Raw genomic sequence first — 25,759 nt, 5'->3', positions numbered from 1 at the left:
ACAAAAATTCACTTCAAATATTTACAACACAAACCACAAACACAACACATTGAGACAAGGGTATTTCAGAGCAGTTTGACACACAAAATGGAAAAAAAAATTCACTCCCTTCTCGCAGAAGAAGCCGCCCCACCCCCCAAAAAAATTAAAAAAATAAATGAATCCCATCCGTTACCTCCTTAAATGTCAGGTTTTTATTTTTCTACATTACTCAACTTCGAGCTGGGGAAAAATGGCGTCCTGACCGCCTTACTGGTACCATACATTGTAGTCCCAGTTGTCCAGGCACGTCAGGTGTTCCAGGGTTGTAGATCTTGGGGAATGACGTCCACCAACGACGCTGAAGTTCCTCCACAGGTTGTGACGATGGAACAGGGAGGCCACTCACAGAATGGCATGACGTCAGGTTGCCTCAAAGGTAGTGGATTCCCCTAGCGACAAAGCCTAAAATCCGCGTATAAGTTTCTACCACATGATCAACTAAAATCCTGATTTCGGCGCCGTCCGCCGTCACGAGGTGGAAGAGTAATCCCAATCGCACTACACGGTCAGGCATCTGCTTGGCAGATGTGGTGTGTGGTGCACTACACTATACTATGACGTACAAACACTCTTTTGCTTCCCTTACATCCCACCAGGTTACAGGTAAAACAACCAGGAAAATATAACTGCACTGTTTTCAATACTTCTCATTCTTTTTTCTTTTTTTCTTCTACAAAATAGTAATTCAGCCAAAAGGTAATACTAAGTCAGTAAGTGGTAAATGGAGTGAAATATCAGTAACAACGAACTGGCGAACAAAGAACAAGAACCAAGCATTCCAGCAAAAAACACTGAACAAAAAACATACATGTAACAGTTTCACATCAGTACCGGCACTGGTAGCCGGTTTCCGACTAGAAAATAACTATCAACGACGAAAATACGAGACAAACACACCGGTTAAGATCGGACAGTAAAAATTCAGGTAACAAACATGTGGAGAGCAAAACTGACTATTAACTATATGTACCTATTCTCCGGTCGGTAATACAGCAGAAATACTGCCATTTGAGAAATTTACTTACGTAACGACACAAAATGAATACCTCAATGGGCTACTGATTCCGGCCAAAATATCGACAGCGTGTCACAAGGTTCCCCTAGCAACCTGTGCGTTGACAGCATGATAGATTTCAGTCTGACTGAGAGTCTTTCCTCTCGGCTCGGTTGTTGACCAGGCCAAGTTTCTTGATCCACTGTCAATCTGAACCAGTTCTTCCCACAAAGTAAACTCTTGTGGCTCGCCAAATCACAAAACTGCCACCGAACTGAATTTCATGCTGAAAGTACAACACGTGCATTACACAGAATCCACACTCCAAGCAGCGCTTAATGCTCAAGTGCCTGAATGGGTGTACACTCACTGATCTAAAAATAGATATCAGTGGTGTACACTTAGAGCGTTTGCATTTGCTCTCTCTCTCTCTCTCTCTGACGTTATTTTGACGTTGGTGTTGTGAATTGACTCTCGCTTTTTTTTGTTGTTGTTTTTTGTTGTTGCTTTTTTTTCCAATTATTATTTATGCCCAGAGGGCTGGATGTAAAAAAGTACTTTGTGCTTACTCCTTTACCCTCGTAAAATAAAATTTCGTTCGTTCGTTCTCTCTCTCTCTCTCTCACACACACACACACACAGAAAGAACCCTTGTCTGTGACATTCTCACATAACTGATTAAGCAAATAAGGAAATTGGTAAGTAAACACAAGTTATAAGTGAGTGCATAAACCATAGAGTCCATCAAGGGACAAAGCCTGCAGGCAGGACTTTCATCGTCGGCACCGTTGGAAGACGGGCGACCAGGAACAAAATGGAAGAGGCAAGGATGAGAACTCCGTAGTACACAAGGGAGATCAGGCTGTGGGACTGTAACATGTCCAGCAGCTCTCCTGTTAGACGGAAAGAGAAGAATGGAACTTGAATTGACAAAGTATGAAATCGTTGATAAAAATAAACACAACGTTGTGTAAAATATACCATAAGTCAACAACCTAACGCAATAAAGGATAGAATACATAAAAAAAACAAAAAAACAATAAAATAAAATCTCTTTCCATCCCTCCGAGTCCCTGTCTCCTCCCCCCCCCCCCCCCCCCCCCCCCCCCTCTCTCTCTCTCTCTCAAAAGTGGAGTGTTGGCCAAGAGGTAACGCTTCCGCCTAGGAAGCAAGAGAATCTGAGCAGCGCGCAGGTTCGAATCATGGCTCAGCCGCCACTTGAATATTTTCTCCCCCGGGCCCTCCACTTGACCTTGAGTGGTGGTCTGGACGCTAGTCATTCGGATGAGATGATAAACCGAGGTCCCGTGTGTGCAGCATGCACGTCGCGCACGTAAAAGAACCCACGGCAACAAAAGGGTTGTTCCTGGCAAAATTCTGTAGAAAAATCCACTTCGATAGGAAAAACAAATGATACTGCACGCAGGAAAAAATACAACAAAAAAATGAGTGGCCCTCTCAGTGTAGCAATGTGCTCTCCCTGGGGAGAGCAGCCCGAATTTCACACAGAGAAATCTGTTGTGATAAAAAGAAATACAAATACAAAGTTATGCCTCTTTTCCAGTATCTCTCTCTCTCATTCAGTGCAGAGGTTTCCCCCCCCCCCCTTTTTTTAATGTAAGGGACATAACCGCTTAAAGAGTCATATTGCACTACAGTTTCAATAGTCTCCCCTTAAGCCTCAAATGAAAATAGGACACCCGCAACCATAAACGGAAACATGCACTCACACACACTTGCATTGTCTCTTCCCGAGATGAAGGATGCGTTGACTTTAGGCTTGTCATGTGGTCCCATGCACGGGCGATGAAGTAGCAATTGACAGATACACAGGTAGATAGGTAGATAACTAAAATATCTACTTGCTGAACACACACACACACATATTGATCAATCACATCATTAATTTTTTTTTTTTTTAAATATGCAGTGTGATAGCTATCAATTTTGACTCACTTATATCAGTATGATTGTCTTAGGCTGTAAAGTTTCAAATGATTTAAGCGAATAATTGATCTGTAAGTGCACTTTAAAAACTAAACTTTGAAAAACAAGGAGTCAGTGCCTTTTACTTCCGATCTCGCTGATACATCAGCGATCGATTAGGGGTAGTTAACTGCATAGATATCTAGCCAACTATTTGCATAGCTTACCTCCCTTGCAAATGGCGACTGCCTTGATGAGCGTTCGAAGCAATTTCTCGGCAAGTTTTGATTCGATTTTTTGTTTATTTTCTTTTATATGTATGAAACGAAAAGCTGTTGAGCGTGTCACCATGCCTGCCAGAACGTAAAGTACAGTGGAGGTGGCTAGAAGTTTGTTTGATTTTCCGCACAACTTCGACAAAAATATGATAGAAAACGAAAGTAATGAAGGGGAAAAAAACAACAACAAAAAACAAACCAACCAACCACAAAACAAAACACAAACACCCAATATTTTAGCTTGAAACCTTCATTTTTGGGTTTTTCATCAACTATCAAACCCTCCAGATGAAAGCTTCAAGCCGAAATATTGTTTGAAGTGAGTTTAGTATCGTAATAATGTGTGACAGTGTGCTTGTCTGGGAGGGTGTATGCAAGCGATTATATTTAAAACCACATGATAGTGCAGGAAACAACGTAACTGCACTTGGTCTGAAACATTTGCTGATATTTTAGAACTATTTCCACACGTAAACTGAACAAATGTAGATTTTATCTTTTTTTTCTCTCTCGAAATATTGTATATATATATATATATATATTTTTTTTTTTAATCCGAGTTATCTCCCTCTGAGTAGGAGTTATCTCATCCTGTCAAAATCGGTAGTTATATTCTCCATTCCATTTCCTTCAAGAAAACATATACCTTTACATACTTTTGAGCATATATTTCATTTTTGTGATTTTTATTTCGAGGTTGGTGATTATTTGCATAGTTCCAGAAGTGAAAGGGTCAGTTTAAAGTTACAAAATATTGGATCCTTTTTTTTTTTCACCAATTATATATTCCAGTCATTATGTGAAGTTTGGTGGCTGTACTGGTTGAGCGACTGCTATAAAGTTGTGTCTGAAGTGAAGCACCCCACCCCGTTGATGCAGATGAGCCAAAATATGCCTGGTTGGGATGGCTGCACAGGCAGACCTTAACTCTTTCCATACGAACGGCGAAAGACGACGTTAACAGCGTTTCACTCCAATTACCATCATCAAAATATTGCATGCGGAAGGCTCTTATACTGAAGACATGAATGTTGAGAAAGAATACCACAATTATGACGACGGAAGCTAAAGGTTGGGTCATTCAGACACCCACTGGACATCCAAGGGGTCTGTGTAGAGGAGAAGAGAGGACTGGCCGTACTGAGTAAGTTAAACTGTCTCAAACATTTTCTCAACATGCAACACTGATAGCTTAGTACCATGGTATTACTAATACCTCACTGACCCTCAGACATAGTTCTTTACAAATTTCAGATTAAAATGAGTGATCCAAAGTGTGACAGCTTTAATCAACAGCTTTCAGACCATTTGCCATGTGCTTGTGTCTCGATCTGCAGTTGAAGATGCATCTCGTTATTTGCAGCAATGCTCTCTGCATCATCAGGCTAGAGCGCAGATGTTTGAACTCCTGCCATATGATGCTGAAACCGACGTTCTCATATTCAGAAGACGAGCAAAACTATACAGGTAATTATATATTTTTAGTGGTTGGAAACTTTACTAGTACTTACAAACATTTTGAACTGGGCTGTGTGTGTGTGTGTGTGTGTGTGTGTTTGCGCACACGCAATAGCCGAGTGGTTAAAGCGTTGGGCTTTCAATCTGAGGGTCCTGGGTTCAAATGGTAATGGCGTCTGGTGGGTAAAGGGTGGAGCTTTTTCTGATCTCCCAGGTCAACATAATGTAATACAGACCTGCTTGTGCATAAACCCCCTTCGTGTGTACATGTATGCTGATCAAATACGCACATTTAGGATCCTGTAATCCATGTCAGTGTTCAGTTGATAATGGAACATACCCAGCATTCACACCCCTGATAACAGAGTATGGCTGCCTTCATGGCAGGATAAATAAACAAAACGGTCACACATGTATAAAATGTTGCATGTCTGTCTCAGTGTGTATTTGTGCGTGCCTGAAATCTGATTGAATGGCAGAGCAAAAGAATGAGCACCCAATGGCAGCCTTCAGTTGACTCTACCCAGGTAGGCAGCCTGTTGTGCAAATGACCGCTAGTTTGTCAAGCGTTTAGAGCTTAGTCTCCGAATGAGGACAGGCACTATATAAGTATCCATATCATATCACCATAACACAAGGACAGCTAGAGAGATTCAAACCTAGGCTTACAGTGCACTCAACAGGCAGGTGGCTGTATTCAGGCGAAATGGACGTTACATCAAAGCATTCTCAAGGTTTAGCTATTCCCTTGAATGTCTCACTTTCATTATGCGTCCTGCGAATGATCAATTTATACACTCCACAATCAGCCACTGCTCTTTTTCCCCGTCGATACCTTCCACTTAGAATGAGCTCCCAAAATTGCTTTGCCCAATATTCACACTTAGCTCTTTCAAGTCTGGCCTTTGAGGAAAAAAAAAAAAAAAAAAAAAACCAACAAAAAAACAAGCAAACCATTTTTCCTAAACAACTTTCCTTGGTCACTGAGTTTCAACAGCTAGCTTTTAACAAGTATCAGTAAGTTTGGCTTTCATCCCTTTGACTTGGTTATGTATGCGTCTGAATGACTGGTGTGGAAAGCGCATTGATTTGTCCTATGCACAAGATTCAATGCCAAAAAGTACTTATCATTAGGAGCGGTATTAGTAATAGTATTATTATTACAGAATAGCAGAACAAGTGAACACTGTTCAGACCTGTAGCACATTTACCGGTAATTGATATCATCTGAGGCAAGTCAAGCTGTGCCAGTCTATGGGAGCCGAGACCCAGGCCAGTCAATGTTTGTTTAGTCTCCAGGATGCCACACACCAGAGGAGACCCTGCACTGCTGCTGTGTTACTTCGTTGGTGCTGGCAATAAATGCTGGCAACAGTATATGGCGGCAACAGTATATGCCGTTACAAGACATTTTGTTCATCCAGTCTAACTCCCTCAACTGAACAATTATTGTGATCAGTAGGAGGCACAGCTTGTGGTCTTCTGTATAATGTTGAATCAGCACAGCCGCGTACTACTGAACACCAACGAAGTAACACAGCAACAGTGCAGGGTCTCCTCTGGTGTGTGGCATCCTGGAGATATATATCTGTGTGTGTGTGTGTGTGTGAACAGTTTTACTCATAATCTTTAGACTGACAGCCAACAAATAACTTTTCAATGTCTTTGTCATGATTGCAAGCAAAATAATAAGAAAGGTACTACAATATGATTTGTTAAATTCATGCTCAAAGGCAAAGTAAAAAATAATGTGCGTACCCAATGTAAATCTAAAATAAAATTTTAAAAAAGAAAAAAAAGTTAGTCTTGCAGTCATGAATAATTTCAAACACAAGGAGCATCAGCTATCTATTCACATTGTCACTTTTATTCAATAATGATGTGATAAAATCCTTGAAACCGCCGAATGTGAAATACTTTATTCATTTGCCAATGATCTGTACACAACAAAGCTGTACTCAGTCAACACACTCACTCAAAGGTCAGGACACCGTTTCCTAGTGTATCATCACAGGGTCCACGCACATTTACAAGTTCAAAATTCCAAGACTTTTCCTGCCATCTTCAGAAATTTCCATGACTACAAATTGAGAATTTTCCACAAAAAAACAGTATTTCTTGTTATCAAAATGTGCAATTGGGATGATAAAACTTACAAACATTAACATGCTTTGCATGCCCATGGTGGAATAATCAGAAAGACAACATAATTAAGCCATACATACCTTATGTCTTGGTTTCACACCACAAATGCACACAATTAGTATTGTCCTCACAATACCTTGAATGAAACCATGCAACTGTACATATACTAACACTAAACAGTTGATGGTCCAAGTTACTAAACAATTTTTTTCCCTCCGTTCTTCAATCAATGCAAGCATTTGCGTTTTTTGAAGGCTGTATTTTCAATTCCAGAACTTTTCAGTCCCAGAAAATTGTTTTCCAATTCCAAGACATTCCTGAATTTCCAAGTCCTACATGTGGACCCAGTTATCAGTTGCAGCTGAACGCATGACTAGCACCAACTCCACGGGACAAGAGATGCATCCCCCCCCCCCTCAACTTCCTCCCAAAGTGTACGCTGGGAGAAACAATGGCTGCAACTTTCAAGCACACTACGTCTCAGCATAGGCAGTGACCTTGGCAGCCAAATGGCTTTCCCCGTTGCAAATGCCAATCATCAGTCATTACAGGGATGGTTATTGGGAGGCAGTGTGACATTCACCATCATGAGAAATACACATTAAACGCTCTGAACACTGTTAATGGATGAGTGCAAAGAAAACTCCCATGTTAACTGTAGCAGGTATCTGCCTGAGGCCTAACCAATACCCAGGTTGGAAGCAGATTGTAATTTAAAAAAAAAAAAAAAAAAAAATCACAAAACTAAATTTCAATGCCAGATATTATCACTTTGTGTAAATATTTGCAGGCTGTTTATGCCAAAACAACAAAAAAATCAAAACTCCATTTGTTGTCAGCATAATACTTAAATTTTATGCATTCATACACACGCACGAGCACACACACACACACATATACCGGGGTACATATATATATTTCACCTACCTACGTTAACCAATATAAAGTCAATACAAAATTGTGTTTGATGTTAGGTAAATACACCTCACTTGTAACATGGTTGGGGGGGGAGGGGGGCAGGATTCTTTCCCCTTGTTCTCATTCAGGGAAAAAAGATAAATAAAATCAGGAACAGCGGATTAAGAAAGAAAATGTGGGAAAGCTTTGTGTGTCTGTCTCATTCACACACACACAGTTGTCATTCTATCCATGACTTTAACATTCAGTTCTGTGTATAATACCAGAAAGACAACTAACTGAAAGAAGAAAAGCTATTCTTCCTGATCATTCTGTGATCATTTTTTAATTTTATATATATATATATATATAATTGTTTTAAACTAGACTGCTGTGTGATATTAACTATCTGTTCCATGTCCTAGATACTGGAGTTTGGGGTGTGGGAAATCCTATTCATTTTTATCAGCACATGAGCTGCCAAGCCAGGCTGGAGCCTATAGCCAAATGTTTTCTTGCGACTGGCCCTAGTCCAAAAGAGATGGCACATACTGACAGATTATGATTCCCACATCTTTATTTCATTTTATTACTTTTTTTCTTTTTTGGGGGGGGGGGGGGGTCCTCAGATGACATCACATCACTTCCAGTTTCTTCTGTCACTAAAACTGGCATAAAAAGTTTAAATTCACACAGTGCTGTGCTCAAACCTCGTGAGATTTGTGAATTGCAAACTTTCCTTTTGAGGTTTTCATTATCTTTTTTCATCCTGCATACTTATCCCCCCCCCCCCTCCCCAATATTTGCTCTTGAACAATCATCACACTACCATATTGTATTGTATATTACCAACATTTTTTTTGTCTAAAATTGGGGCTCTTCTCCCCATGGAGAGTGTGTAGCCACATTGCGGTGCCACCCATTTTTTATGTCTGCATGTGTATTTGTTTTTCAACAAAATTTTGCAAGGGACAACCCTTTGTCGCCCCAAGTTCTTTCACGTGTGCGAAGTGCACTGCTTATCACCTCATCCAGACAACCACTCAGGGTCTTGTGGAGGGGAAGAAAATTCTGGCGAGAATGGGATTTGATCCTATGCCCTCAGTCTCTCTTGCTTTCTGGTCTCACACCCAGATTTTTGTTCTTGAAACCGGACCACTACGTCCAATAACTGCTGACCACTTTTCTGGCACACAATACATCAGTATATTGTCTTCCACTACTGCTGGGCTGAGCTGATTTCCATGTTCACTAACCCCAACCCCTTCCACCCTCATAGCCACCTATCAAATCAAAACCCGTGAGAACTGGGAGCCTTGTATTCAGGAATGGAAGCAGTCGCAAATGTTCTGATGCTAAATGTCTGTGTCCTTAAATGCAGCAGACAAGCTCCATCTCTGGCCCATTCCAGCATGGGAAATGTTGGAAATGTTGCCCATGGATAAAAAAAAAAATAGAAGACCCCCCCACAACCCCTCTCCCCCCCAAACATGTAATACATGACAAGTACAATGGCTTGTGACTGCAAAAATCAGTTTTAAAAACATTGTTAGCCTGTAAACTGCAAATATTCTGATGTCTGTCGTTTAGCATTCAGACTCTGTTCTTTGGGGAGGGGGGTGGGGGATATCTGCCTGAAAATGGCACTTTCTTTTTACATGGTCTGATGGTATTGAGCCACATGACCATGCAAGTGCAATGTCCACAAAACTTCCCACTTTGTGCATATCCTCAGTGAGTCAGTCTGTCAATACTGCTTTGTCAAAATCAAGTATGTCACGAAGAACAAGATCTGACACTTTTTCCAGTCATTTGCAGCTCACTGGTTATTTAAATAAGCTTTCTTTCTTTCTTTTTTTTTTAATTATTATGTGTCTGAAGTGGAAAGATATAACATAGATCTATCTCTGTTTCTGTCAGTATGCCTGTCTTGTCCTCCCACCCTCTTTTTCTCTTTCTCTAAATATATATATATATATATTTTTTTTAAATTATGTATATGAAAATGTGAGCATGCAATCCCCCCCCCCCCCCCCTTTTTTTTTTTATTAATAATTTTATCATTTTCAGTTATTATAACAAAAATATGCATCATAACTATGTTTTATATGTATATATATATTTAACTGTTTTTGAGATGGAAAAAAAACAAACAAAAACCCCCCCCAAAACTTCCCACTTCAACAGTATCACTGACAGCCTTTGTGCACATTGAGTTGAAACTGAAGACATTGACAAAGAACTGGCCCTGGAGACACATGAAGTGGTGATGAACTTACAGTTACACTATGTATGATTGTCGGTTGTGTCCAATGACTCTGATTACAGTAGAGGAGGCAACTTCTATCCAGACTGTCTGGGCTAGAATTTGATTATTCCATAGTGGAGAGTGTCTTGCTAAGTTACATACCCACTCTCTCAGCCAAAATGGCTTCAGAACAGTTGGCACTGGGAAGATCCCCAAAGGCCAACTCGCCCCCAAGGCTGCAGTACTAGGATCCAGTCCCATCTCGCCTGGTTCCAGTCATAATCCCTCACAAAACACACAATTATAATTATCATAAATGAATTTCCATGGCAGTGCATTTACACTACAGGTGAAAAAAAAAGAGAAAAAACAAAACAAAAACAAACACACATGATTCTGCTGTACTCCTGGAAAAAATATGTTGTAGACACATTGACAGCCAAAGTGTTTGCTGCCAACAGATGCATGTTTTCTTCCATTTGTGATTAATAGAGAACACCCATGATCCATTTAAAACCAAAAAACCCCATAGTATATTCAGATTTAAGTCCCCATACAAGGCAGAATTCTGCTGCTCTGACAGATGTGTGCATCAATATTACATCCATGCTAAGTTTACTATTTTACTAACATGACTGCTATCCATTATTATCACTGTATGTTTTCAATACAAAACCAAAACTAAATGTGCAAAAATTATGTGGGAAAAGAAGAAATTACTTTGGAAATCCCAGTAATGCACTGTCATTATAATTGGAATGTGTGAAAGAGCTTTCTTTTCTTCTGATCTATAAGCCAAGTTGGTGCTGAGAAAATTATTTTCTGAAGAGTTAAGACCCACACACACTCATGGACAACCGAAGCAGGTTTATTACATTGACTAACTTGCACATGTTATCCCAAAAGGCCCTGGATGAGAAAAACTAATGGAAGCAAAAGCACCCAAGGCTCTTTGGACTAACTTAAATCAAAAGGACGATTTATCTGATTATTGTAACATAATAGTTTTTATTACCGAAAAGGCACAAAGAATATAAGATCTATAAATAATATCAATTGTGAATAATCATCATAATAAACTTGAGTTTCCTTAGCATCCTGAATATTCTTTACATTTTTTTTTTTTTTTTAAATTTCATGGCCACTGCACTTGGGTATCGCTGGCAGAATGCAGTTCAGCTGCAACTGAAAACTTATCTTCAGATAATGAATACTTTGGATGGCAGGGTTACATAATTGTGTATGCATTATTTACACTAATAACAGGGTAGAACTGGATGGTAAGAAATTCCTTGCTCAAGTTTTTCAGAACAATCTTTTCTTCTCATGGGAGGTTATGATAAACAAGGAATAAAACCTGTACAACAAAGCGACAAAGTATTAATCATAATGTTCAGGAATATATATGACAGCATTCTGAATCATAAATGATTATCATCATAAGCCATAACATAAGTTATGAATGATAGCATAGTAAATAAAATGTACACACAATAACTTTCATCATCAATATTTATTTCATCAACAGTTGCAATGTGGACCGTTCCAGGTGCCTTCCAGATTGTTCCCCAGTATCCATTACTTAACAAAATCAAATATAACACTATTAATGTATCATACACATTCCCTTCTTCTTGTTGCTTCTGTAAAATCAACATTGTATGTTCTATTCTAGGCAACAATGGCTTTACACTTACAAGTAAAAGAAAAAAACCAAAAACACCAGAAAGGATAAAAGATAAAGGATATATGAGCTTGTACTGTTGCAGAATATGCACTGAACAGAAATGATATAGAGGAAAGAAAAGGGAGGGGCAGGGGACAGTAACAATTTTAATCAAAACAGCAAAACAAACAAAACTTTGACTAGTAAGGATTTAAAGGGGGGGGGGGGGGGGGGGTGGGGGGGGGGAAGAAGAAAACAACAGAAGATATTATAACACCAATCATCAAGCCAAATTTTCTTTACAAAGAAATGCTTTAATAATCTGATCAAAACAACAACAACAACAAAAAAGATTACTGAGCTGAGAACAAACTTGTCGGCTAAGAGCAAGAGAAGATGATACAGACATTCATGAGTTATCTCCCCCTCCCCTCACGAATACCTCAAGCCACCTGCGCCAAAAACGCAGCTGAGGCTGAGTAATCAAAAAGTAAATGAAACGCATATGTATTCAGACATGATACACAAACCCCACAAATTGCTGCTATTCTATTAATCTATACACCTAATCTCATCCTGTGAAGCATCTGTTTTATAACTCAGGACCTACATGGGTGTCTGCTTTTCAAGTTGGACACATCCTTCCCTTTTGAAACATTTCAAGTAGCAATAATCATTTTACTGGCATCACTAATGAGTAATGTTCAAAGCACACTGATGCCCCAACCCAATCCCCCTTTTTCTCCATCTCTTCAAAATGATGTCAGACCTGTCACTGATGAAGCTGAAAAATTATCCACACATGCACACCACATTTTTCCAAACAATTCTGAAGTCTGTCCACCTTTTCAGCTCTCTCCTTTGCTACACTCACACATACATTATTTCTCTCAGTCCTTGCTATACTGCAAGTGCACATCTCACAAATACATACATACTCATGAGAAAGAGAGTGAGGGACCGAGAGAGAGAGAAAAAAAATCAACAACAGAACAGTCTGATATTGCAACATCACTTTATGTCATAATCTGGAGCTTGTAACAACATATTTACTAATTCAAACTTGAACAAGACAGTACACTTCCCTCTAGTACACGTCTTTACCCAACTTGGAGATTAAGTGTGGATGAAAACATAGGACAGAGCATGTAAAATAAAATAAAGAAGTAATTTGTAAATCATACATCATAATGAATCATTAATATCAAAAGCAGAAATAGCTCGCATACCTTAAAACAGTTTCTGAACACCATAAATTTGAACTATTCCATTACACAGGCAAGAAGACACACACACACACACACACACAAAATAATAATAATAACATAATAAACGCATCCATACTTATACCAATAAAAACTGAAAAAGCAAACAAACATATTTCAAATGGTACCTTGAATTTCAAGTTGAAGATCACCATTAAAACAAAACTGACCTGTACGGCTGAAGTAATGTGACGCACAGAAAAAGAGGCCATCTGTCAAGCAGTACTATCCTTACAAAGATGGACATAGAAAAGGGATTAGACATGATGGGACACACTAATGCTAGCAAAAACAAATTCTGTAGGAAATGAGGGAAGAAGGGACAAGAAAAAGACACGAGACAGCACCGGAACACATCACTATCTCCCTTCATACTATGTGTATGATATACTCTTGCCTTTATGGTCTCTCGGAAGGTGAACCACGCGTTATAAGCTTCATCCTCTTTTTTTGTGTGTGAAAGACTTTGTAACCGAGTTTTACCTTCACTAGAGCTCAACGTGTGTACTGCAAATTGCAGAGTAAAATATATCATTGGGTATGGTTGCCATCTGAAGTGGTTTAAAGCAATACCCTCTGAGTCCGTCCAACTTTAGTGGCAAGAAACTAGCATTATTGCATTCTGAATGATCATTTCTACTTAAAAAATTCTAGATTTTAGCTTTGACCTCTCATGACTATTCATTCCAGAACATTCTAAAATTCTAGTTAAAAACAACTGAACTGTGATATGGAAAGAGAAGCTGAAAAACGGACTTTTTATCACACAGTCAGAAAAATCATTTCCAATTTAATCAATGTTAAGGGTAAAATACTGTTTCTAGTGCTTATGAAGATTACGTAACCCTGACAAATGATGACACTTTCAGCAAAAAACCACAATCCATTTGCCAAGCATGATCTGTGAAACACATGGTCTGAGAGTGAATGGCAGACCTGTCAACTTCACATGGTGAAACCCTAATGCTGGTCAAGAAGTTTTCTTGCACAACTCTCATGCTGCCTCAAGCGTTCTTTGGTTCACAAACATAGAATAAAACAAATCTGAACATTACAAACAGCGAAAGACAGCTTTGCTTAGAAAATAATTCCTCAAATTAACTGAGGGCATTCAGTGATTTTGACCCAGATATTAAATATGTGATCATAAACTATGCCTTCTGTTTCAACTAACTCTTTGACTTCTACTGACATGCCATGTGATGTCACAGGACACCTGTCAGTTGCCACAGGCTTCCAGCAGATCCCATCCAAAGACTCTAAACACAGCAATGACTGGAGTGGTGATGGTTCCAACAAATACTTCCCTAGCTTAACAGAGAGCTTGGTAATATGAACAAATATGTACAACCAAGGGGAACCTACATGAAATGTTCTATTAATGGACAGCTGAAGAGCAGATCCCTTACCAATAAAAGAGTACATGTACAAAGCAATACACATAAAAACATAACAAAGCTAAGAACTCAACATGCCAAGATACTGATACAGTACTGTACAAATGTGAACGATTTCAACATTAACTCCACATTTCAACTTCAAGCTGTCATTCTGTACGACAGGTGAAAATGGAAAAAAGCGGAAGCCAGCAGTTCTGCTCCTCAGCTCTCATGTGCCAACAAAAGAACAAAACAGACACTGTGCTCTTTCTTTTATGTCTGACCCATGTTCCAAAGGTCTTCATGCAGGCATGTTTCTTGAACTGTACTACATTAATAATTTATTGTTCTCCTCCTTCATCACTCGATTTGATCTCCTGCCAGTCTGGACTCATGATGTTGCGTATATAATCGTTTCCTCATAACACTGGGTTATCATACCATCTGCTACCCACCAGCCAAAGTTCTGCTTAAAAAACATTGAAAACAACAACAACAACAACAAAAACAATAAAAACACTCAATGCCTTGAGTGTGAGAATTTTAGTATATTAAGTAGTCTTTTTCAGTTTGGTTTTCCTATTACAAGAACCCAGCAAAACTTGATAATCAAGTAATGGTGTCATTCTTCCTTTTTCAGTGTGGACTTCAATTATCATAGAAAATCAAAACAAAATAAAATTGGCATTAAATTAGTCATAAGAAAATATTATTTCCTAAACATACTGATGAAATGCAGATGCAATTACAGTGTTAGTATAGGCGACACAAACACACATACAAAAAAAAAAAAAAAAAAAAGAAAGAAAAAAAAAGAAGAAATCCTACAAAAAATACTGTGAACTGAAAGTGAAACTGAACTGATGTACACGCACTGATAGACATGTGAAATACACACACTACTCCACCGTCCGATTTTTCTTTGGGCTGGGTTCGTATGAATCAGCACCAGATAACCTTCGTTTCAAAATGCCTGATTCTCTCATACGTTGTGATGGTACCACAGGTCGGGAGGAACGTCGGATGGAGGATGACACTTCATTCTTGGCCTCAGACACTGGTAAGTAAGTGTCAGAATGACTAATGGGTAGGGGTGAGATGGCAAGTTTTGTTTGATCTTCACTGTCTGTCACTGAATCCACCTCATCTGCAGAAACTGCACTTTGCCTATTTACACTGGTCGTTTGATTCTCAACACTGTCTGTGCTGTCTTCTGCCACGAGGTCTTTCACTGAAATGTCTGATTCTTTGACATGCCCTTTAGTCCTGGACTTCTTACCTGACTGAGACACCTTGCTAAACAGTGTTGCACTGGAAGGGTCTTCCTTCGACACAGAACTGTCCACTGAACTATCCTCACCAACCTCAAGTGCGGCACAAACAGTTTCATTGTGTGCAGAAACAGACATGTCACCTTGAGCATCTGTAACCGTGGCTGCTTCTGCAGAACTGTCCAGCACTGCTGAGACTACTGAGGTGGTCTTGGAATGCCTACCACTGTCACCGGCACCACTCACACTGTTCTGTGAAACCCGGATCCTTGAGAATTGCTCCGAGTGAAAAGATTCCCGTTGCCTTTGGTCAGAACTTGTGCTCCAGTCCGCAGGCCTCCTCCGTTTGATGAGCACGGAGCAGTATCCCTCTGAGTAGTCGTTCTGCACCGCTGGTCTCACTGGGGAGATATGAGAAGCCAGAGGGGGAGCTAAAACATCCGGAGAGGCCAGGGGTCGAGGACGCCTTCGAATCACCACTGCCTCCTGGGAATTAGACCTGCTTCGGGAAGCAACTGCTTTCTGTCTTGAAAGCTTTTCACTACTCTGAGAAGCAAAGCTGGTGGAAGGGACAGGGGTGTGCTGAGTTACAGGGTAACTCCTGCGCCTTACCACTGCCTGCTCAAAGTCTGAAGAGGATTTCCCTTTCCTGCCAGCACTCTTGGGGGATCTCATTCTGGGTGATTCTTTGCTGGCTTTTCCTTTTGGAGATTTCTGAGGCACTTTCTCTGCTAGTCTTTCTCTGGAAGATGGGCTGACTTCATTCATTATGTCAAAGATATTGTCTCTGACTTGACGAGACCCTTCACCAAGACTGTGACCTACTGTTCTATTTGGTGTTTTCAGAGGGGATGGGGTTGCTTTGGACGCAGCAGCAACCCGCCTCCTAGTGGCTGCAACATCGTCTCTCACTGACACCTCTCCAGCTGCTTTGCCAAGGCTTTTCTTTCTGCTGACCCTCTGCTTTTTGCCAGAGGTTGCAGGGGCTGTATCTGAACTCGGAGCTACTTCCATTTCCCCTTCTCCAGCTTCGTCTTTTGGTTCCAGTTCATCTGGCTTGGCATGTTCTTCCTGACCACCAGTCAGTGCCTCTGGTTTCACTCTCTCGGTGGTATTTTCTTTGCTGGCTTTCTTTGCCGATTTTGGCGGACGGCCTCTTTTTCTTTGTGCTGGTGCCAAGTCATTTGATGGGGATACTTCCTTTTCCAGAGGAGTTTCAGTAGTACTTACAGACAGAGTACCAACAGGGATGCCATCCGTCTTTTCACCTAATTCTTGAACTGAATCATTCACATTATCCACACTCCTTTCCATTTCACTTCTCTCTTCTGCTACCATAGAATCATCCTGTCGTTCTTCCTGCTGTTTGCTGGCATCAACGTCACTCACTATGGCCTCTGCTTCAGCAACTGTTGCTTGTGCCATCTTTTTGTGCTCATCTTTCTTCTTTTTGGGAGGCCGTCCACGTCTCTTCCTGGGAACAGCTGGCTCTTCACTTGCAGACAATTCTGCTTCTGCCTGAACAGATACTGATGCTTCAACATCCGCAGACACATTGCTAGCAACCCCTGTGGCCTCTTCTTGGACCAATGTATCTGAAACATGCTGATCCAGTCCAAGCAATGTGACTTGCCCACTGGTGACAGTGTTGTCCTTACTCTCCTCCTGCTCTATATCCATGGCCTCCGTCACTTCCTCTACAGCCTGTACTGTCTCAACAGCTTCTGCACCTTCCCTTTCACTCGTCTCCATACTTTCTGCCTCTTCTTCAACAAACACCGGCTTGCTTTCTTCTTCTGCCCAATCATCCAGTCTGTCACCAAGATCAACATCTGTTCCTGTCGGAGGTTCATCGATGTCCTCAGCCGTCTCCACAGCAGGAGCTAAGCTCTTCTCCTTTACCACAGGTTGTCGCCTCTTTTTGGGTCGGCGGCTCCTTTTGTGTTTCCCTTGTGCAGCAACTGGCGTGACAGTGGTTGATGTGGATGGCTCCGCATCACTTAGTGAGCCCAACTCATTACCAGGCCCAGCTTCATCCAAAGCCTGCTGCGGTTCACCTGCACTCTCCGACACATCAGTGACCACATCCTCTCTCTGTGCAGGCACTGGTGGCACCTCTTCCAGTGCAGGTGTTTCTTCCTGAATGTCCTCTTCGATCACGGGTTCTCCACTTTTTCTGCGTGCAGATGAGGCTGGCGAAAGCGGCTTCCCTCTCCCTTGTATTGCCGTCATTTCTGCTGTGTCAGCTATTGGGGTCTCAATACTAGCACGCAGGTCTGATACAATCGTTCCATCCTCAGCCGTGGCAAGACCACCAGAAGTAATGATGGTTTCTGTTGAGGTTGGTTGCACATTTTCTGTGGAAGCCTCAGCAACTACATTTAGTTCAGCCTCGTTCTTCACTGCCTTTTTCTTTGGAGGGCGTCCTCGCTTCCTTTTTCCTGATACAGGAACAACAGGCAGGGGCGATTCTGACTGAAGAGCATCTTTCTCAATGGAAGAATCCAGAAGTGGTTCTTCAGTTACCTGAGTGCCAGTCTCCACGTCTTGCAACATTCTTTCGTCTTCAGACATTCTTGCTTCAGCCTCCTCTGTTGTTTCAGCATCCATGGTCACACCCTCCTGTTTCTGTTCCTTGACAGGTGATTCCACTTCCACATCCACCTCCACTTTTCGTCCTCTGCCCTTCCCCTTGCGTCCACGGCGCTTCCTTCCTTTCAGGGCTGTGCCAACCAAGGTCTCTACAGCAGGTTCTTCACCTTCTTCCTGACAGACAGACTGAGCCTGCACAATTTCCATTCTTTCTGCCTCCTCTTCCTGGTCAATGGCATTATCTTCTGGAGGCACCGCTCTCTGTGCCTCCTCGTCTTCCTGCTGTGAACCTGATCTGGGTTCTGGTGGAGCCACATGCTGTGCCTCCCCTGGGGCTAACACATCTCCTTCATCTGCCCTGTCCTCCACTGAATCCACAAACTGGATGGAAGAAGGAATGTCTGATGATGACTCCAGGTGTGCTGATGTCACTATATCTGAGGACACAGTAAGGTCTGAGGACTCCACTGCACTGGACAAATTCACTTCAACCATGTGCAATTCAGTTGCTCCGGCAGACTTCAACGGAGATGGTACTGTAACTATTCTTTCTGTTGGGTCTCTTTCTGAACAACTACCATCATCAGCTGTATTCAAAGTCTGCTGAGGACTCTCAAGAGACACCAGAGCCACTTCTTCAGGTTCCCCAAATGGAATCACCTCCTTGCTCTCAGCCTGCTTTCTGCCCCTGCGTGGGGGCTGTCGCTTCCGACCCCTCTTTTTCGGAGGCGGAACAATTTCCTCTGGCTGTAATGTTGCAGGTTCTTTCTCTTCCTTGGCACTGCTGGGTACTGGTTCCTCCACCATGTCCTCTTCCTCCGGGATGGCAGTCAGCTCTTCATGTTGTTCCGGACTGCCCCCTACTTCTGCAGCAATTTCTCTCACCGGTACCTGCATGCTGTCTGGGTCAGGAAGCTGGGCTTGCTGTGGTGAAGCAACAGGAGACTTGACAGGACTTGCTGGTCCTGGGGACTGGGCCAACGCTCTTGTTGGCGATGCATGGGGAGACTTGGTGGAGGGGCCTCTTGTAGGGGAGGTGTACGGAGACTTCCGAGTTGGGGAAGAGTACGGGGATCTTCTTGTTGGGGAGGCATAGGGGGATTTGTGTGGACTATCTTTCACAGGGGACTGCGCTGGAGATGCGTGTGGACTCTCTCCTCCTGCCCACATCCCTGGGGATTTGAAGGGACTTCTTGAGGGTGAAGCAACAGGGGATTTTTGCGGGCTGCTCCTCACAGGGGAGGTAAAAGGACTTGACAAAGGGCTCAATTTCAAGGATGAACTTTCTTCAACTTCCATGTTTTCTGCTCCAAAACCTTGACTAGCCTCATCTGCACTAGCCGATGTTCTCCTTCTTCCTCTTGGGCTCTGACCTGAAGAACCCGAGGATTTTCTGCTTCTCCGAGGACTCTGACCTCCTGACTTGCGTCTCCTTCCTCTTTTGGCTGTGACAGTGGCAGCAGGGTCTTCCTGTGACACCTGGCCCATGTCCTCTTCTGTGGCCTCAAATGTTTCCAGAGACTGCATTTGAACCAGCTCTTCACTGGCAGCGGCAGACTCTACCACCTCTTCTCCTACAGTCACCTCCTGTTCCACCAGCTGCAAGTCAGAAGTCACCACCTCTTGCTCCACCACCTCCATGGACATGTCCTGAGCTTCCTCGTAACTAGGGGCACCTTCAAACTGGTCCTGCTCCACCTGGGAGGAGGCGTACAAGCTGTCTCCAGATCCTAGCTCTATAGACTGGACTGCCTCTGTCACGACACTGGCACTGGGCGTTTCAACGTCTGACGATTTCTGAGGGCTGTCATCAAAGTTAACATTCTGACCGCTGTCACTCATCTCAATGTCAACTGATTCTTCAGACACTACTTCCGAGGCTGGGGTTTCCTGAAGAAGGGAGGAGGAGCTGTCGGTGTTGTCCTGACTGTCCGCTGAAGCAACTTCAGAGGATGGGAAGGTGGCAGGGGGCAAACCCCCTGCATCCTGCACAACAGACACAGTCCTTACAGATGTGGGGTTGGGCAACATTTCCTCTTGCGCTAAAAGTCCAGGAGCTATCTTGGTTATTACAATTCCACGGCCTCGTCCTCGGCCCCTACCCCGACCTCGGCCTCTCCCACGCCCACCTCGTCCCCGACCCCGTTTTGATGCCCGAGGGAGGATGGTGGCTTGTTTGGGCTCCCGGGGCTGGGACTGTTTCCAGTCTGTGTCTGCCATGCCCACCAAATCCAGGTCAGCTTCATTTTCAGAAACATCCTCTTCTTCAACAGGCTCTGGCTCTTTGACCGGCTCAGGAGTGCCAGTGACAGGTTCTGAGCGATAGGTGAGGTGATGCCGAATGTCTAGCAAAGGACCGGAACTTCTCGCCTCAGAATCAGAGGGTGTGCTGTCAGCAGAACCACTTTGGCCAGTGGACTGCACCACAGAATCGAGAGCCATTTTGGCACTGGAAGAACTGACCACAGTGACAGCTTTAGCTTCAGACCCAGCAGGAGGAGAGATGATGATGGGGCTGGTTGAGGAATGGCCCGAAGTCATGACTGAATCTACAATGGCGGCCCGAATGTTGCTGCTGCGAGCCTCCAATAAAGGTGTGCCCACCATGGAGCTGACGGAGGACAGGCTGGTGGTTAGGGATGATGACGGAAAGCTGACAGCATCTGCCCCAGTCTGCACAGTCCGGGATGGAGAAGAAATGCTGACCAGACGTGTGCCCCCCTCACCTCCTTCCAAGGCCACTCTCACAGAACTGGATGAAGGGCCAGGAGTCGGAGAAGAGGGGGCGATCTGGGTCAGAATGCGAGTACCGTCTGCTTTGGTCATCAGCTGGTACTTGACTGGGGTGGCTGGGGAAGTGGAGATGGAAGGTGCAGGGTGAACAATGTTGATGCCTCGACTGCTGCCAGGCTGGGTCAGCATCACCACACGTCTACCCTGAGTGCCAGTACCCACAGGCTTCATCTGCAAACACACAAAAACACTCATGTGCCTACACATACAGGGTTCATACTAACAGCTAATAACAAAATTCAAGAAAATTTCAAGGAGCTTTCAAGTACACACACACACACATACATTACGTCATAGATCTGCACATAAATAGGGGGAGAAAAAGGGGAAATCAAAATGCCTACAGATTCAAAACCAGAGAAGAAGCAAACATGGTGCAGACTGAAGTTTATTCTGGGCAATTTTCATCCCATGCACAAGGTCTTCACTGATCAGCACCAAAAAAATATAATTACATGACAATCATTTCTGTCAGCAGCCAGCACATGCAACATGGTAAAGAAGCATTTGCACACATATGTGGCACAAAAAGAAAAAAAAAAAAAGAAAAGCGTGTCCACAGACTGCAATACAACTCTTATTTCTCTTTCCATGACAGTCAAATCAATCGACCCTTGGTAGAAATAAACCCACCTGAAGGGTTTTGGCCCCTGAAGACATGATGCGGAAGATGGGGCTCTGGGTGCCCACCCCTGCAATCCTGGCAGCACTGGTGGTTGCCCCAACCTGCTTGACAATCATGGGCTGCGAGGAGTCAGTGGAGGACACCTGCCGCACCAGCACAGGCTGCTGCCCTTCACAGGTGGCCATCTGCTGCACCACCATGGGCTGCTGGGTGTCCGATGACGTCAGCACAGTGCCCAGCACAGACTGCGGCTTGCCCAGGCTGTCCCCGGCACTGGAGGAGGATGGCATCAGCACCTTGCTGGGGAGCAGAAGGCTGGAACTGGACGACAGCAAGGAGGTCATCCCTGAGGTGGGGGTCGTCTGGAACTGCACCGTGTTGGTGGGCGCCGTCTGGTACTGCACTGTGGCTGTGGATGTTGGTGCAGGGGAAGAGGATGAGACGAGGGTTGAGCCTCCCTCGTCCTCCATACTGGACACCAGGGAGGCCACAGCTTCCGACGCCTCACTGCTCTGGGTGGACTCTGGCTCTGCGCTCACAGCTGCGCTGCTGGCTGCAGGCTTGGCAATCAGGCTGGAGAGTGGCACAGTCTGGGTCACCCCTCCCTGGGCGGACTGCGACACCACAATGGTACCCTTCAGAGACCCCATATTCAGCCCCTGTTTCTTCAGGACTTCAAGTATGGCCGGGGTCAGCTGGGCCGGATTTACTGCCTGCAGCCCTCCTGTGCTCGACTTGAGCACCACAATGCGCTGGCTGCTGCCTTGGCTGGGAGCCTGAGAGGTCAGACCAGATGTGCCCATGGTGTAGATCAACTGTTTTGCGGCCGTGGTGGAGGCTGCCACACCTGGCCGGCGGATGATATTGGTGGTGTGGGGAGACTGACCACGGCCCCGCCCTCGACCCCGCCCACGCCCTCGTCCACGTGTTGGGGCAGGTGGGTACACTATCCGCTGCACTGGTGTGGTTGGTGCAGAGCTACCTGCAATGACAACAAGCAGTCACCTTGCACTGTCCTGCAACTAACCTAAATCTCTGCAACACACATCTGACTACACTGCTTCCACTCTGTCTCCCTGAATATTGTACACATGCAACAAGTCAATGATTTGACTAATGCTACATCCCTGTATTTCATGTAACAAGACTGCATACTGTGTGCTTATTTCAACAGTCAGTGAGTGGGTTGACACATAAATGTATGAATCATTTTGATGGGAAGCAGGAAATTCTTTTTTCTCTCACAAAAAAAGAATAGAAAAAGAAAAAAAAGTCAGCAGCAGGACAGTTTGAGGGAAACAAATGAAATGAAAACCTCACTACAATTGTTTACTCTTTTAACTGTGTCAGTGTGAAAAGAGCGATGTTCTGACACTGCTCCATCATTTCCTACCAAAATAAAAAACTACAATAAAAAAAAAAAGAACATTTCTTGATAAAATTTTTTAAAAATATGAAACAAACATACCAAAGGCACCACTAATAAATGATTCTAACACACACGCACGCAGCCGCAATAAGGCACCGGCTGCACGGGTGGGGAGAAGTGTACTTACTTGTGACCGTGGAGGCTGGAGTCGTCCCAGCAGCTGCACCAGTGGTGGCAGTGGAGGAGGCCGAGGATGGGTACTGCACCGTCAGCACCAGAGAAGCCAGCAGGTTGGTGTGGGGTGTGTTGATGAAGCGGCGTGCGTGGCCAGGCGTCACATTGCGCTCCCACATCACGATGTGCACCTGGCTGGGCGGGATGCAGGGCTGACCCGGGGTGAAGCGTGTCAGCACGGACTTGAGGTCGTCGCACTCCATCCACGAGTGGTCTGCACACGGGGAACCAAAAGACCACCAAGTTACACTCTACGACTGCTGTCAACTAAAGCTTAACCTTCCATCATAATGCAGTTATACATAAAAATATACAATAAAAATATTTTTGGGTGCATCTATGAATGGTTTGCACATGAAGAACCAAGAGCCACTGGTTTATTATTTACTTACCAACTGCTTCATCTTCCAACAAAATGCACTTACAGGTGTATCACAAAAAAACAAAACAAAAAAAACCCAATAACAACAAAGTGCATCCATGAGTGGTCTGAAAGGTACGCAAACAGAGAACCGAAGGCCAGTGACTTACTGCTGCTGTCTGTGACTTCATCTTCCATCAAAATACAATAAGTATACATAAGAAAAAATAATTTGGTGCATTCTTGAGTGGTCTCCACTTGGATCCCAGGCCAGAGTTTCAGGAGGAGGAAGAGCAGGGAGTTCTTGAGTGAGTGTAAGCACTGATAAGGTAAGATCGGTAGGTCCCGTGGAGTGGAAAGCAGAATAGCAGTCACACAACTTTGTAGTTAATTCTCGCTTCAATGGGGATAAAGTGTAGCATACGGAGGTGGTGAGTAATGTGATCAGTACATGGGACTCTGAGAATCATACGTGCAGCACTGTTTTGATGTTTTCTAATTCACTGAAGATTATGTAACAGCCTTGAGAAGATAATTATAGCAGTCAATTCATGATAGCACAAAAGCAGAAATAAAGAGTTTCTGTAGTTTCAACAGAAAGGTACTAATGGATACAGTTAAGCCGACAAAGTTCACAACTGACTGACAACCTGATTGACAACCTGAGCGTGCATACTGAGCTCTGAGTCAAGAACGACTCCAAGGTTCCTTGCTGATTTAGAAAAATGAACTGTGGCATCACCAACCACAACAAAGGCAGGGAAAGAAACAATTGTAGACATTCTTAAAGAGGAAATAATTATTATTTTCATAGCTTCAGTTTTGTCATCATTTAACTTCAGTTTGTTGAATGTTGTCCATCAAGAATACAATCTTGCATTGTGTTGGCATTAGTTTAACATGGTACATATATTTAACCAACAGGGAGTATAATACAAACTCTCCATATAAATATACAAAAGCAAGAAATCATGAAAACTGAATGAAATAAAAACTTTGCCCGTTTTTGCTGTCATGTTGAAGATAAGTTTTTTTTGTGTTTTTTTTTTCTCAAACAACATTTCTCATTTTTATAGTTATAATCATTTTTAATATAACAATATAACTGCATTTTGACTGAAGGTGACTTTCCCGCTTGGAACACTTCACAAACAACAAAAAAAACAGTTAATGCTTGTCAAACACTCTACATGCAGACTGACCTGGAGCGTTTCTGATCCAGGAGATGAAGTGGTCTGGGTTCCGCTTGTACTGCACGACAGAAGTCACCGTGTAGTCACTGTCCCCAAAACTGAAGTTCAGCTCATGGAACCGGTTGTGGGGTATTCCATTCACAAAGTGCAGCAAGAAAAAGTCCTGCACACTGCAAAACACCACAAGATCAAGTTCACAACACATTGTAGAATGTATATCTATTCAGCTGATAAAGTAGGAACAGTTTCTAGAGCATGTTTCCTTCTAACCATCAGCTTACAACAAATACCCACTTTGGAACTAAAATAAGAACTGCTAAAAGTGAATTTGTTCCCAAGCTTGTGACCACCCCACGTTAACAACACTTCACTTGCACCCCCGCAATTTTTCTGCAAAAAATACTCTCCAGCACCTAACGTTTTAGATACGATGCTCTCATTCATTGGCTTTGGTTCGTGTCAAAACAACACTTCAAAATCAGTCAGGGGGCAAAGGTTAGCCACACTATGGTCTTTAACTTTGACCTGGACTTTCAAAGGCTATGACCATTCACTGACCCATTGTGCCTTACAGCTTTTTCTGTCAATTTCTCATCGTAAGTTACTATGGTATACTTTTAAAACCAAAGCCCAGCTTATCTTTCATTTTTCTTTGTAGAGTGCTTCACTGTGACCTTGAAAATAACTATCATGGCCGATCACTGTTCCAAAACTGATGAAGACTGGTTATAAAACACAAATACAAATTCTGTAATGCCTTCAAGTTGAAATTATTACAACAAATTCTGTAATGCCTGCAAGTTGAAATTATTAATATGTACCCTGTTACAACTATAACATTATATCAAACTAGTTTACCCTAAACTTTCAACATCTTCATAAAACAAGTGGTAGGAAATGACCATCAATATCTGCCTGCAAGGTCTGTTCTTACCACTCACAGAGACTGAGAAACAGACGATAAAAGTTTACAACTGACACGAACAATCCATTCATAGTGAATACATAAACGCACTTCATCTA

At 43.0% G+C, this 25,759-nt stretch overlaps 1 protein-coding gene across 2 annotated transcripts in view; it reads right to left on the bottom strand.

Annotated features, from left to right (window-relative positions):
- Positions 1 to 9,900: 9,900 nt before the first annotated feature.
- The window catches only part of LOC143291277 (uncharacterized), a 36,407-nt gene continuing 20,548 nt past the window's right edge, over positions 9,901 to 25,759 (bottom strand). For both annotated transcript variants that reach the window (XM_076601117.1, XM_076601115.1), the window contains 4 exons: positions 24,746 to 24,906; positions 23,136 to 23,396; positions 21,588 to 22,561; positions 9,901 to 21,125 (listed from right to left, as the gene is read on the bottom strand). In XM_076601117.1, coding sequence (XP_076457232.1) covers positions 15,198 to 21,125; positions 21,588 to 22,561; positions 23,136 to 23,396; positions 24,746 to 24,906 — 7,324 coding nt within the window. In that variant the 3' untranslated portion in view covers positions 9,901 to 15,197. The remainder of the gene's footprint in view (positions 21,126 to 21,587; positions 22,562 to 23,135; positions 23,397 to 24,745; positions 24,907 to 25,759) is intronic.

Source organism: Babylonia areolata, chromosome 16, assembly GCF_041734735.1.
Source record: "Babylonia areolata isolate BAREFJ2019XMU chromosome 16, ASM4173473v1, whole genome shotgun sequence".
NCBI classification, from domain to species: Eukaryota; Metazoa; Mollusca; class Gastropoda; order Neogastropoda; family Buccinidae; genus Babylonia; species Babylonia areolata.
This window is presented reverse-complemented; position numbering and strand designations above follow the sequence as displayed.